Raw genomic sequence first — 15,788 nt, 5'->3', positions numbered from 1 at the left:
TTACGAGAGGAGCTCGTTGATTTTTCCACCTGCTTTGTTTGGAAAGATATGTGATACTGTAAATAGCCCAGAGTCTTAAGTAGTGTTTGCATTAAAGTACTTTTCTTTTCTAATAAAGTAAAAGCGCTGACTGGACAATGATTTATTAAGTGCTTTATTGAGTGCTATTTGATCTGTCAATGGGTTTCTAGTCCACCATGGGTCAGCCAAGGACTGTTCTGCTTCACTACCATGATAGCTAACTGTTAAAGTGGTACATGTCCCCAGTTTAAGGCAGGTGGGGTAGGAGGGCCAGTTTACCGGAACAGTAAGACCCCAGTAGACACAACTGGGGCTCAATAACTTCTGATGGCCTGGGACCCTCCAAATCGGATTTCTTACAGCATCCTTGTGGATGAGGTAGGATTCAATTCTCTGAACAGGTAACTGGTTTCAGAGCCAAAGAGGAGTCATCTGAATCACGTTGCCAATTATTTCGGCTTTGAACTTGTAGCATTAATTGGATTTCAATACAATTCATTATAGTCAATTAGCATGTTTGCTGAAGTCGAGAACATTTATCAGTGGAATCCTTGGTATCTTAAATATCTTTACAAATGGAACAGCATATTAACATTGGCTGGCAGAAAAGAAACCTAAGGCCAGCAGTGTAGGCCAACAATGGAAAAAATATTTATTTTAAAAGTGTACATGGTTGTGGGCCATGTGATATTCGATTGTTGGCTTTTTTTTAAAAACATTGTTCACAATTTTTATGCTATTATTTCCAAAATATAGCTGTTTTCATTTTCTTTTCCAATTGAGATGGCGAGCGAATTGAAATGTAGCAATGTGGCATTTTATATACCTAAATTTACTTGTGCTTTGAAATAATCCTTTTTATAAATGTATTTCCTGTGTCATTTTCTGTTTGAGTTTTCTCAATGAAAAAAATTAAATATTGTTATTATGTTTATTACTGAATCTTGGATATCAACTACAAGATATTTGTGAGTCATGAGATGAGTAACAGGCACATTCATTTCTCTGAACACCATCAGCTCTTGCAAGCAAAAAGGTATTGTTGGGAATAGCCACTTCCCACATATGCATGGCATGTAATGGGGAAAGGACTATGCTTCTCTTGGTGTAGCCAGATAAGACCTTGTGATAGTCTGTTTAGGTAGACCTGGAAAATCTTTATTCTGAATTTAATTAGAAATTTATTTGGAAGCAAATGAAACATTTTTACTCAAGGAGGGAGAGCACCCCGTGTTTCTCCTTATCAAAGCCACAACCCACAAACCTGAAGAGTCCAACAAAGAGCACCTTAGTTAACCTCTAAATTGGTTCGCTATGACAGAAATTTGTTTAAATGGATTTTGAAAGGGACACTTCAAGTAAGATGAGGTTGAGCCTGCCAAACAAAGGTAGTTTAAGGCTGAACAGATCTTCCAGTTCCTTTACCTGAGCTTTAACCCTTCAAAAACCACATCAATTTGTGCAAATCAGTAATCCTGCAGTTTTCTGTAGAAATAACATACTGCATGAGCACAAATTTTAGCGGATGCTGAATTGTATCCGGTAGTATCGATTGCATCTCCAATCATAATTCCCACATGGTATGAGGAAGTGGAAAATGTAAACGGAAAAGAGCCCAGAATTCAGAAAAAACTTAAATGATTGTGTATATCCGTGACTTGCTTGTTATTTCCCATTCTGTGATTTAAGCTCATAATGGATGATAAATATGGTGGATATACCACCTGGTATTGGGAGCACCAGAAGTGTTGAAAATGACTATCTGCGGTTTCTTCTGGAGGGCAGGGAAGTATGGCCTCCCCGCCCGCTGCGAGTTGCACAGACACAAATAAAATGGCAATGAACAGAGTCCATTGCCATTTTATTTTTATCGGTGCAGCGTTCACCTGCCCAGGGACTTTTTGGGTGTGTCCTCTGCTCCTGATTGGCAGCAGAGGACTGTAGCAGTAGCTTGACTGCTGCAGTGATTCCTAACCCCCAAAGTGGTGCCCCCTGGTCCTGGACCCTTGAAAGTGGTGTTGGTGGTACTATCTCTTCCAAGCTGAGACTTAAAATGTTTCACACCAAATACAACCTGGAGAACCAGAAGAAGATCGGGACCTACCTGCCAGTTGGTCTGCCCAAGGCACATCACAGTCTGCCTGACTTTGCGGTAGCTCCGCTATGTTCTTCTCTGCAGCAGCATGCCCTGTTCAGCGGGAGCTCCTGGTGAAGGTATCCAACCGCATGAAAACCTATTCACCTACAGCCTGCAGCTCTGGCCCACTGGAGCAATCAGATTTACAAAAAGTAGTTCAAGTATGAAGATAGAAATCTTCACCAGGCTTGATAATGACTGGTTCCCCATCAAAGATAACAACCTCCTCAGCCTGAAAATCCACCTTTTCCTGCCTGGAGCTTTGCCCTCAATTGTTAACAACTTCAAAAGACTTTGTCAAGGAGCCTTCCAGCACTGACGACTCCACTTCTGATACAAACTGCTGTCTGGCCCCGCTGAACTTTATCTCCTTCAAGAACTTTTTCAAAAAATGGTTCTATGTCCGAAATGTAAGCAGAGAATGGGACCAATCAAATCCACCAACTGTTTCTGACCCACGCTCTATTGTAGTTGGCCTTACCGTCCGACTTTGACCAGGTCTTGGTTAACCAGATACCGCGCCGCTGTAGCTTTGATCTTTTAGATGCTAGATTTCACACAAAAAATTAAGAATTCAAGACTTCAGTTGTATGAGTTGGATTTTATTAAGATTTTCTTTATTTTTCTAAATTGATTTGGGATTTTTCTGGTGTTGTGCTTTTACTGTTTGTGTGCTGCATAAATACTTTACACATTGCCTCTAGGTTAAGCCTTACTGCTTTTGTGCCAAGATACCAGAGGGTCAAGCACAGGTTAATTTAGTGGCTATTTGTGGTTCACTCTGACAAGGATTGTGGTTGTTGCGTGAGTGGGACTATCACAACCCTCAAGCAATAATCCAATGACTTGCAGACCTACTGTAAATATGCTTTCTAGGGTGAGGAACTAATTGAAAACAATAAGATCTATAATGAGTCTGAATGCCTAACAATGTTCTTCCTTTTGAGGAAATATTGACAATATAATCACTGACCTCCATAGGTTTCTAACTACCAACTCAACAGCACTCAAATAACGCACTTTTTACTTGTTAGGAGGTTGAGCAGCTTTCGGAACCAGAACCAGCAGCAATTGTGAGAAGAGCTCATAAATACATTTCATTTTATGGTAAAATGACATATGGTGACATACGTTTTTCCAGAAGATTTAATTGTAACCATATTTAATTACTTTTGTTGAGTTATTTTCATATTTGTAAACTAGATATCAATATCATGGTCCGCTGCCACTTTCTTCTTTCTCTTAGAAAAAGGAGATAAAAGAAGTGCAGCTATTCATGTTAAATTTAGAGTTTTGACATATAACGTAGTTACAACAATGTTTCCTTATCTACAGCTGTCTGATCTGATGACAATCAGAGGTTTATTCTTTTGAGATGAGTGAAGGAAAAGTTTGCCAGGGGAGATAATATAGAAGGCCATCTAGGAAAGTGGAAGCTGAGTTTAAAAAATACTTCTAGATAGGCATGCCCAAGAAATGGAGGTGAATGTCAGATATTGCATGTCTCTTTTTAGCCTTTCTGAATATCCTGAATATAAAATTGCATTAAGGGTCACCAGAGGTCGCAGCTGCGACCCCCTGATCATCAGCGTGCGAGCCCTGATCATCAGCTTGTGACACCTGGCATATTATCTGCCACCTCAGTATTTTTGATGATACGGAAAAATTACATCAGTCTCGAAAAAATGGTCTCCTCGTGATGCATGACATTACAGCGTGTAATGTGAGTGTGTATTCCTCTTGCATGTGCATTGGCCTTAGCTGCTAAAAATTGGCAGCTGAAGAGAGGCGGGGGCCAGAGCTCTGCTGTGCACACACCCTTTATCCAGACTCCTCATTCGCAGAGCACCGTTAAATCAAAAGAAGCCTCAGCTCACCAGTGGTGTAACAAAGGCCCCTACAGCTCCTGTGGTGCCAGGGGGTCCAAGCTCTGGGGGCCCCCTCAGCCCAACACATAGTGCACAGGCGGCAAGTATCTGATTGAATCTAGGGATGAATGGGTGAAGGGGTCCCCTCCTGGTTCTTTTATGGGGGGGGCTCAAGTTTCCTTGAGCCACTTCAGCTCACCTATTTTTTCCAGTCTGCTGTGTAGGATCATGGGGAAGAAGGGAACAGACAGGAGCAGAAGAATAAAACACTAGGCACAAAGCGGCAAACTTCCAGTCTATTTCGAAATGGCTAGTAAGATTGAAGGTGCATCATGAGGAGGGAGGGGGACCAGTGCTTAATTTGTAGATAAAAACATGCTGGTGCCCAAAGCTATCCTGTAAACACGCGGCTGCTGCAATCAAATGTATGAACACGGAATACTGAGGCAGGGTAATCCTGAAGCCATTTCGGGCCTCTTCAATCCATTTACAGATGCTCCCTGCCCTTTCAGCTCACTCTTGCAGCTTTTTGATTTCTCACATTGTGAAATTTTTTCTTTTTTTGTCTTCCTCCATCTTTCCTATATGTGTCTTTTGCTCGAAGTAATTGCTTGAGGCACACAAATAAGTGCCGGCTCTCAAAAGTAACTGCTGGTGACCTGCACCAGAAACAACAACCACAAATTAAGCACTGAGGGAGACAAAGGGGAAGTGTGCACGGACAGGATGCAACAAGCAGATCTTAGCACCTTCGAGCTAAACCATTTTCGAGGGTTGCACTTTTTAAGATACCCATGAATTCAGCAATCACATAACTATGAAAAAGAACATGCTGTCGAATTTGTATTTAACCTGTATATCTCACAAACTGCATACACATTGTTAGGATAAGATGGTTCAGACAGATACATGGCATCTCTGACAATAATTGAGAAACTGACTGATTGTATGAAAGCTGCATTTTGAGTCCTGTAGAATTAGATTGAAAAGTGCAAATGTGTGAAATAGTCTAAGTAAACACATTCACGTTTAGCATGTCAGTGCTCATGCCTGAGGAATGGTTGCAATCCCCATTGTCTCAGATAAAGGCATATTTACAAGCCCCTAGCGTCTCGGCATCAAGGTGGCCTTTTCCCTACAACAGATTTACAAAGTGGTGCAATGCTTGCATTTTGCCACTTTATAAGTTCTAGCGCCACATTATGCCTGTGCCTGGCATAATGTATTCAAGGGGGGCGTTTCCCCATTAAGAGGCCCAGAAAAATGGCGCAGTGAAATTTACGAGATTTCACTGCACCATTTTTTCCAGAATGTTTAATGCCTGCCCAAAGCAGCCATTAAAGTGACACTCCCAATGTTTCCAAAGGGCCTCCCCATGCATTGCTAGACTAGTGCCATCATTTTTGGCACTAGATGACCCATGCGCCACAATAGCATCAAAACATGTCATGCTATTGTGCTAACATGTGCCATAGTACACAGTGTTGTAAATATGGTGCCACCGTGGTGACGTTAGGGTGTGCGCAAATAAAGTGCTGCATCATAGCTAATGAGCCACCTTTTTGTAAATATGCCCCTAAGTTTCGCGTTGGCCGTGTATCATAGTGAGGTCACTTCACTTTAAAAAATGAATCCCTGTCTCAGTCTCACCCTAACCATTTCAGAACTAAAGATAGCTCTTTTGAGTAGTAATAAGGCATATTTATTGCTTTGTATCCCATGCAACCAGGCCCTTTCATTTCTGTGCAATGCTGAAGGGGTACGTTGTTGCTAATTAAATACGCAGGCTAATATTTCATGCTCCATGCTGAATTGTTACTCTACATAATGAATTGTTCCAGTTCTCAGAGTAGAGCACTGTGTGTTGTCCTGGCTGTGTAGTGCAGTCAAATAAAGTATTGCTCAGTGAGTCACTGTTAACCTCTGTCTGAGTTATAGGTGTCTAGTCAAAGTTGTAACAAGAACTCCTGAGTCTTCCTTTGGACAACCTGTTCCCTTTCCCTGCTGCATGTTATGATAGTTGGCAGCGGTCACCAGAGGCAACCCTGGCCATGTCCACATTTGTCTTATGTAATGAGTTGTCAAAGGTGATAGACGTTTTCAGTGACTACGCTACTGGACATTTCTGAGCGTCATTGTTATTTTTTTTATCAAAATCAGAACACCTTGTAACCCATGCAAAATTAAGAAGAGCTGTTTAACCCTGCAGCACATATCGTCAGCTACTTACTGCATTCATAAGAGCAGGTTATTATGTGTGTGTTTAAGTTTTTTTTATGGAGCCCTGCTACAGTGAGATGTTTTTCACTAATTTCCCATCCACTTACATGATGGTACTTGCTGTGATTCAGTTTTGCTAAAAGCTCCTATAATGCCCCTTCCAGTTACGTAATAGGCTTAAAGGTCCATATAATGTCACCTCCTTTTACGTCATTCAGGTGTCAAAGGTCACATGTCAGTTCCGCTACCCCTGGAATTTTGGTGAATCGACTTCCATGGTTTTACATTTTTTGCCTTTAACAATTAAATGACAGTCAGCGGCAGATGCCAGGAAGGATGTGTGTTCAACTATTCAGGCAGACTATGAGCTAAAGCCCTGCAAGACATGTCAGTGGGTTTTAGACACAGACTAACCAGAGATCTACCTCTACACAGTCATGTTGGGGTCTTAGAGCAACTAATTGTCATCGAAATTCCATGACAATCTTGTTAGTGATGAAATTTACATATTTACATATTTGCAACTTAATATTGTTTTTTTCCAGGTATTTGATAACATCTATAATAGGCACGTACTTTGCGTGGGTGGTAGGCTGAAAGTTATGAGACTGTGGCATCAGTCTGTTCTGAAATGTCCAGTAAAGGACTGTACCATGCCTTACTAACCAATATTCAAATCCTATCCTTTAAGGGTGAAATTCATAGTTAATTGAGACGCAGGCCTCCCCTCGTGGCTGGCATGTGAATAAATCCTTTCAGAAGAGATATCAGTGCCATTCAAGCACAGAAATGGCATACCACAACAGGATGCCAAATTTCAAGGCAGGTGACACAAAGCCTCTGAGTATTTGATGTAGCTATCTCTTGTGCATGTATTATGAATGACTGGAAACACCTGAAAACTGCAGCACACACTGACCACATGGAGAACAGAAATTCACATTTTTTACTGCATTTCGAATCTCTGTGGGTAGAAGGAAACCCTCCACTAGTAAAGTTAAATACAATACCGAAACTTTAAAAAAAATAGATTTTTTTTAAAAAAGGCAAGTTTTCAAATGGGAGGCAAAAGGAGGTAAAAGAGTTGCCGAAGATTCGACCGCCAATTAGGCAAAGATGGAGAGACTATTACAGGAGATATAGAGGTGCTCACACCATCATAAAATGTGACACAATAAAAACAGAGATGCTATATTTCAAAGAAGGGTGGCTTACAGCAGACTGAACAGCTCCCTGTAGTTTTCATCACCTTTACCATCTGATACTAGTGAGTCCAATTTATCAATCAGCTCTGCTTCAACCTGGAAAATGAAACAGAGAGAAGAGAGAATGTAGCAAAACATATGAACGACTGTCAAAGCTTTCGGGAATGAAAAGGGGGACGTGTGGTGGGGGGGAATAGAAAAACAATATAATAATTTTTTCTTAAACTTACCTTTCTTGCCGTGCAGTTCCGATCCGCTCCTCTGGCTGCCAGAAGTTGCAGGCACAGGCTCCAAGCCTGCCCTGCGGCCAATCCCAACATTCCTTTCATGCTACTGAAAGCAGTTTTAGGATTGGACTGAGCGCCTTAGCTGGGCTCTCCGAGGCAGAGTAGAAGTCTCTGCCTGCTGTCTCCAACCCAGCAACACAGTGCCGGGTTGGAGACAGCCTAGTGTGCATGTGTGTTTGTCCAGCCCAAGATGGCTGGCCAGACATACATTCTCACTGAGGGGAGTGCTGTGCACTCCCCCTTTGTGCCTGCCACCCTCCAGTGGCCTCGCCCCTTTTACAACAAAACCATAATAAACTTAATTTATTATGGTTTTGTTGTAAAAGTTTTGCAGCTGCTACTGCTGGCGGGGGAGCGACGTTCCTCCGCCATAGCGGAGGAGCCGCACCTGATGAACAGACAAATAAGTTGTTCGGCCCATACTGCAAGTAGTAGTAATTCAGGTTATGAACAGGTTGTATAACCAGGGGAGTAGGTTCAGGGGTGTGTTTTGGGTGTTACACCCCCACTAATAAATCTACTTTCTGGTAAATAGTTGGACACTGGTGCTTCTAGTAGGTTATGGCGATGTGTCTGTCGGATTTCACCAGGAATTTTTACATACAGACAAAAACACACACACACACACTCTCTTTTGAAAGTGTTAAAAAATGTTGGTCAGTTTACAAAATATTGTGTTTTCCATCACTTAGTACCCCTACCTATCTGAATTCCTCTCTCTTTCCACTGCCTCTTAAGCCCTTTTCAGTGCCGGCTTTAGCGCTGGTGGCACCCTGTGCAACAGACTTGCTTGGCGCCCCCCCCACCCACCTCCTCGGATTCCCTCACTACCCTCCGACAAATGTGTCCCTCATTTCTCTATGGGCCCCCTTTGACATGCATTCATTTGTTTTAAAGCGCTTGTAAAGGCTGGATTTACTAGTCCACTCAGTTATCCACATAAAATATTGTTCTGTTCTTTGCAGCAGGCATTTAACCCTCTATGCTACTTTATACTGAGTCAGAGCTGCCAGTAGATAAAACTCCCATCTTTCTCCCTAGCAGGAACATTAATCAAAAGAGGTATCTTGACATTTTAATTGCTTACTAAAGGATGGACGCAAAAGAAACTTTTCAGCAGGTGCTTTTAAATCGCAAGTTTCTAAGTTATTGCTAAACACAGCGCCCCTTGAGGACAGCGCCCCTTGAGGTCAGCGCCCCCTAATTCAGATCACCATCCCCTAATTCAGATCAGCACCCAGTGCAGCTGCATAGCTAGTACCGCCCTAAAGCCGGCCCTGGCCCCTCTGATACACCCTGCTTGTCGTATAACGTGTTTTAAAATGATATGCCTGTGTAATTGTTGGAAAAATTTAAGCTCCCCTCCCCCCAATCTTACTGACCAAGATACGCCTCTGTGTATAACAATCCAATTTCCTTTGTCTCCTTTTCACTGTAGACTGTGAAACTTGGTTATCAGTAGACAAAGAGGAAGGGGAAATAGTGAAAACGTGCAGAGGATGCAAAATTCATTTCATAGAATGGATGCAGAAGTAAACAATTTTATGTTCACCACTATGTACCATACATTCAGTTATTCAAGCAAAAAAAAACAAATAGAAGTTCCTCGCAACGTGGTGCTCCGTAGGTCATTTCTCACACACAAAAATCAACTATGCTTGAAGTTTTTTTGTCCCTGCAAAATGCCACAATGATTGCCCTCATCAGCTGCAGTCTTCAGAGACGCCACACCTGTTTGAAATTGCCATTCTTCCGCTGTTCCCAGTCCATCATGTCGTGGAAAATGGGGATCATAATGTTACGAACTTCGGGCTGCGGGACCAGTGTAACCCCTAGGAATGGGCCAATCATTCCCGGAATGAAGTGAAATTTTTGCTCTCCTGCAAAACAAAAGAAATAAACGTACCTATACTGTAAGGTCTCCACTCATATTTTTCATTTAAGAAACAACCATTTAAAATGTCATGAAAAGGTCGTAAATTCTTATACACCCAAATAAAACACTGATAAAGGAGTAATTTACAACACATTTTTGAAGAGATTGTTTTTGGTCATCTATGAACTATAACCTTTAAGAATGCTGCCATTTCCTTACCTACCTCTGCTGCAGACAGAGGGAACTGTGATACTTCTGTTTTATAATCTCCAAGCAGTATTTCCAAAGGTAAAGGTTTTCTTTTAACAATGAAATGTACAATTCAAACCAAAAAATATCATCCAATTACATTTAGGTTTACCAGGCATTTTTCCCAACCTTTCATTCAACATAGTACTCAGATCAGCATTTTAAAAATGATTTATATGTTTCAGTCGTCATATCTTTAAACATTACCAGGCTTTAACAAACATGAGGAGGTGGAACCATCTGTTGTGTGTGCTGCATTCCTCATGCCTGGGTAGTTGTAATGACCACAAATCACTAGTTCATGGCAACTCATCAAATATACAACTATCAGAACATTTCTAAAGTTTAGTTTAGTGGTTAGTGTGGAACTCCACAGTGAAAATAATGAATTCTTTTAAGAAAACAACTGGATGATCCAATCTTTGCAAGTTATAGGGCGATCAGCTCTGCCCATCAGATCTGTTAGAATTTGTCACTTTTAATCACCTGGTTTTTGACCTTTTGATTGTGGGTGAGCCTCGTAATCGGTGACTCTTCCACGGTAAACTCACAGTAAATGGACTGCGCATGTTTACCACCAGTGTCTGCCTTTTAAGATAAGTGTGCTGCGATGCAGCAAGGCTAAGGGGCACTTGGCTGGTTACACATGAGCATGTGTGCACAACTGTGTGTAGGTTGCACATAGGAGACTACTATCATGCATAGCCTGGTAACTGTGCCCAGGTAGCCTGGCACAGAGGGAACCCTGCAGGATTGGATATTGACCTTGGGCAGGCCTCATAATGCTAGTGTACACGCAGGGATGGTCAGTGTGGTTTACTGACTTGTGTGCAGGGACACTCAATTATACACCTATGGGGAAGATTACTTTAGAGTGCAACTTCGCTTCCCTTTGACCTACATAGACCATTGACGTATCAAGATAGGGCTGAGTCTGTATCCCAAACCCAAATATGAGAGCTCTAAGAAGGTATCTGTAGAGCTTATGGGTCATCCAGGTGTATCATATTTCTCTGTCGCAGCTCGGGATCAGAGCCCAGACCTTTCAGCACCCTACTGTGCCAAGTCAATTACATTTCTCTCCAGCAGTAGGAACCATAGCCTCTCCACCCAGAAGGAGAAATTAACAGTGCTTGTATCAGCTCTGAATGGAGAAAGGGGTGAGAATGAAGGATTTACATCAATTATTCAGCTGTCGCACTGTACCAGGGATGTGCCAGCCCAAGCCCACTGAATAAAGGAGGGAGCCCATACCTCTGGAGCCAACACAGGATATTTTACATTTTTGAGAAGAGGCCCTGACAATGGTATCAGTGAGGGGAGGAGCTGAGGCACCCAAAGCAGATGATGACTCCTTGATGATGCCATTTTGAAATGTTCCAGAAGGCTCTGCAGGAGGGTTGGGACCCAGAGCAGATGAGACTAGTGACTCCTCGTGACGCCATTTTGAAATGTTCCAGAAGGCTCTGCAGGAGGGTTGGGACAGGGGCAGAGAAGAGATGTGTCTCCCCCAGATAGGCCCGAAGTGCCTCACGTCTGGAACCTTCTGCCCCCACTTAAAAGGTTTTGTGCAATTGGGAGAGCTCCCTCTTGGGTGTGACTTTCTACTGGATACTGGGATTGGAAGCGTCAGGCATTGACAATTGAAAGGAGGAACCCCCCTGAAGCCCATCTGGACTAAGGACTTTAACTTCTGTTGACCCCAGGGCTAGTGGGGCTCTCCCCAGGACCACAGAAGCCAACCTCCCTTACACCTACTAAAGACTAATTGTGAGAAAGACTGGACTTTTGAGCCCAGAAGGAGAGGAGCTCCAGAGGGAACAAAGGCTGGTGCAGGGAGCCAGTGGAAACAGCTCCCTGAAAAGTCTCTCACTTTAGAGGGTAGTTAGCTTAAGAAAAAAACAGGAACAAAATGAGTTCAAGATGAAGCAAGGTGGCACAATGGTCCTGAGATATCTGCAGGAGAAAGATTATTACTTCTGACACCAACCAGCGCAATCAGAGTGCATGGAGCTCCACTGCAGCATTCCTCAATATACCCGGGATGGGCTAGGACCTGTGGTTTGCCACACAGAGCATCTTTCATTTACTTACTGACCCAGAGAGGGAGTAGGTGGGGAACTCTCCCCAAAGTATAGAGTGGGATTAGGCACCCCCCCAAAAAAGAGAAAAGTCACAGTGCACAAGCCTGTGTTCAAAGAAACACAAAGGAAAAGAAATGCAGTGGCTTTTCTTGGCGTAGCGGGAGAGCCACTCATTAAATATGCACTACTCTAGAGTAGTGCTATGTAATGTCCTGCGGAGCTCTTCAATTTGGCACATCTTCTTCCCCAACATGGCCCCACGTAGCCAGGGTGACCACCAACCATACAAAAAGAGAGTGGGGGGGGGCTGCAGGAGTGAAGCAGCCTCCCACTAAGGATGTAAAGAAAGTTCTGACCCTACGTTTACAGGCTCCCAAAAAGTCAGACCAACCAAGGATTTTCTTTAAGTTTCAAACACTTCCAGGCTGCAGCATGTGTTCCACAGCTGGGCATGCATCACCCTCTAGGCGCTAAATTTATGGCTGGAGTTATTGCAGCCTATAAGTGTATAAAGAAAGGAACATGCACAACACATACTAGGGGCCATAGTTACATACGGTGTGATCAAAATGGGATGCCTTCTAGAGGCAGTTTACTTAATTGCGTTTTCAAGGGTTGAAAGTATATAAACCCATGGGAAGTGGATGTGTAAAGGCTTTATTGCAATATTCATGTTGACAGTGACTACTGATCAAAGTGCTTTATTAACTTGCTGAGCAGACGGTGCCCATTCCAAGGGTGATAGGGAGGCCACCTGTGTGATGGCATTGGACTCAGCTCCATTTGGAGCCGAGTTCAATGCCGCCACACATTTTTCACTGGGCTGACCGGTGGAAACCTTGGTTTCTGCCAGTCAGACCAGTTGAAAACTCCTAATAGGGCAGGTCAGGTTTTCTGAGTGCCAAACTACAAATAATAATGCTTTGAAAAGACTCTAAAATCAACATCAGCAAGCCTAAAATAACTTTCAATAGTGAACCCTAATTTCAATAAAACCCACTCCATTATGCTAGATAATGACTGCAATTAGGTTTGAAGGTAACATGTTAAATTACACCTGATAACAGAAAGATTCAAAATGCCCAGAGGCTGATACAACACAAGATTAATCACTGTCATGCTTCTGTCTCTGCCTACCACCTTCGGGCAAACTAATTTGCGAGCCTATCTAGAATTTGGCTTAAGGACCTATGTCTGTGTGCATGTGTTCGTCTGTGTTTTAAAAATGGGACTTGCTTAAAGGTAAGAGACCACTGATGCCTTTATGGTCTTGGTAGGGACTTGGACACAGATATTCAATGGCCCTGATGTTGGAAGGCTCGAAATGTGCTGCAGCTAAGATTACAGCAATGGTAGCAGACAGTAAAGAGCAGACTGTAGCAGTAGTAGTAATGTGAGTAAAAAGTGTAATATATATCAGAGCAGCAGTATGTGTCCACCCAAAGCATTTCCCGGTTTGTTTCTCATTGATTTGAAGACTGGAGCAGCAGTGGAATAAGTGTTATGGAAAGCAGGGAGGGGCAGGCATTCACAGTGCAAAACTGTGGCAGAAATCCCACCACAAAATACGGACATATTGTTTTCGAAAGGCACAGTCTCCTAATGAGCATCTAGTGCCTAATGCACAGAGAGATCATGCAAGAGTGAAGGTGGTACTTGGAACGCCCCAAGTGTCAATTCAAGGGCTAGCTCAACTATGGGCACAGACTCTGGGTAGGCAAATAGTCTCACTTCTAGGAAATACTTTTTTATCAAGGTATAGCTCCAAAAGCATTGAGTCTTAATAATATACTTCAGGCAAGAGTTTCGGAAATGGATGCAAAGGCAAGTACAATAAACCACTTGCTTTTCTCCAGATAGGCCTAGAATTTGCTAAGACTCATCCTTTTGCTTACTACATTCGGCCCAGGCGTTCACTCGATTCTACAATATATATTTACTACTGGGGCACCCAAAGAGCATGCATTTTCATGTAATTGGAATGGCTCAATCATCTAAAAGTTCATTGCCTAGCTGTGTAAGCCTGTCAATTATTTTATTAAACCTAATGTAACCAGCTTATTTTATTTTTATTTTACGGAATAACAAAGTCTTTTAGATAGACATGGGCCTGTACAACTCTCTAAGGCAAAGAGTAAATAGAACAAATATTCATTCTAATCAAACTGGTTCAAACCTGTTAATGGGCTGGGACATTTACATCTTGTTTTAGTGCGTGAATGATATATTTTGCAATATGAAGACAAACTGTCATTAATGATGGTAAAAATCATATCATGACATTACATAATACTCTCAGAACATGTGCAGGCTCCTCTAAACCACAATCCAACATCAAAAAATATTCAACTTATTAGAAACCAAATGTGCAAAGGAAAAAGTTAAGTATTCAACCAGTACAAAATCTATATATTCTCATATTGTAGCATATCCACACTTCAATAAAATAGGTTAGTCTTTGTGGAAAGGGTGAGAGCCAAATTCACCTCACTCTATAACCACAGACTTACTGAGAAATAAGCAATATTTTGAAAGGAAAGTTCCTAAGATATTTCAGGCATATTATGGTGCTCTGTCAAGGAAAGACTCATGAGTCAGGTCCCCTGACCAGACCTACATTCCGAATCCATCCTTCCTTAAGGCCATTCTGTTTACTGCTTAAGTGTCAATTCCATTAAAGAATGTGACTACATTTTTACTGGAAGGTTTGGCAATGTTTTATTTTAATTTTCAAGTTCCTTATGTGCTTACATTATCTCACACTAACACTTGGAAGAACAAATATTGTCAAAATGACATTTCTGCAGAAATATATTTAGCTATTTAGATTATTACCCATATACATGTCAGAAACATTTTTTAGAAAATGCATGTAAAACTATTCTGTTTTTATCTAGTAGGACCAACAGACGTGGAGAGCTTGGCAATTTCTATGACTGCTTCTGGACAAGGAAGATTCAGAACTTCTAGCTTCCACTTGTACATTTGGTTAGACATGTTGAATGCGTTTAAAGTAGTTGGAATTCTCAATTATCAGTATGATGATGTAGGTCCTCGTAAGGAGATTGAGGATAGGAATATCTTGTAATACTCTGATACCCGTGATTCTAAAAAAAGTTAGGATTCAACTATGGTTATTTATCAGCTGGTTTCCCAAAATACCACTTGTTACATAATGGACATCACTCTGATATAATCCACATCTGCCTGATATATTTTCAGATTCAATAGTGGGTCCTCTAAATGAAATCTGATTGCAATTCCTTGGTTAACTACATGAAAGGAACTGTTGTGATGGAGGTTCATTTCAAGGTATAGAAATGATCATTTGGCTGGCGGTCATCCCTGTGTCTGACAAAGGTGGTAGCATTGGAATGGCAGAGGTTCTATTCTCTTCCACCCTAATAAACTCTACTCTGTATCTCAAACTCTTTATTGGCTTCAATATTTATATGTATTGTGACCTTCAATACCGTCTATTACATCACCAAAGCACCACAAATATGATGTTGTGCATTACTGTTTAGAACTATAACAATGTACCACTTGGTTTTCAAAGCCAAACTGCACCACCATATTGATAATACATCTGTTGGAACAAAATGATTTGTCAGATCTACAGTATATTTCACTATATTGTAAAATGATACTTCCTTAATTCACAGCCTCTACAATAGAAAAGTAGAAAGTAAGTATAAAAAGAAAGAGAGAGTAGAGAAGGTGACAGAAAGATAGAATTAAAAGTAACAGAATAAGCTGGCTCAAGAGATCCAAATGATTCCTATAAAGACTGTGTTAGAAATTATAAGAAAAAGACCAATGACAATGAGATCATCTTGCT

The 15,788-nt window shown here is 41.7% G+C and overlaps 1 protein-coding gene across 1 annotated transcript in view; it reads right to left on the bottom strand.

Moving 5' to 3' along the window:
* DOCK3 (dedicator of cytokinesis 3) overlaps positions 1–15,788 on the bottom strand; it is a 1,331,886-nt gene that overhangs the window by 161,435 nt on the left and 1,154,663 nt on the right. Inside the window, exons 32-33 of the mRNA XM_069206772.1 lie at positions 9,470–9,618; positions 7,462–7,547 (exon numbers count right to left, since the gene is read on the bottom strand). Coding sequence (XP_069062873.1) covers positions 7,462–7,547; positions 9,470–9,618 — 235 coding nt within the window. The remainder of the gene's footprint in view (positions 1–7,461; positions 7,548–9,469; positions 9,619–15,788) is intronic.

The sequence above is a fragment of the Pleurodeles waltl genome, chromosome 9 (assembly GCF_031143425.1).
Source record: "Pleurodeles waltl isolate 20211129_DDA chromosome 9, aPleWal1.hap1.20221129, whole genome shotgun sequence".
Taxonomy (NCBI): Eukaryota; Metazoa; Chordata; class Amphibia; order Caudata; family Salamandridae; genus Pleurodeles; species Pleurodeles waltl.
The sequence above is the reverse complement of the archived record's forward strand: the minus strand, read 5'-3'. Positions and strand labels throughout refer to the sequence as shown.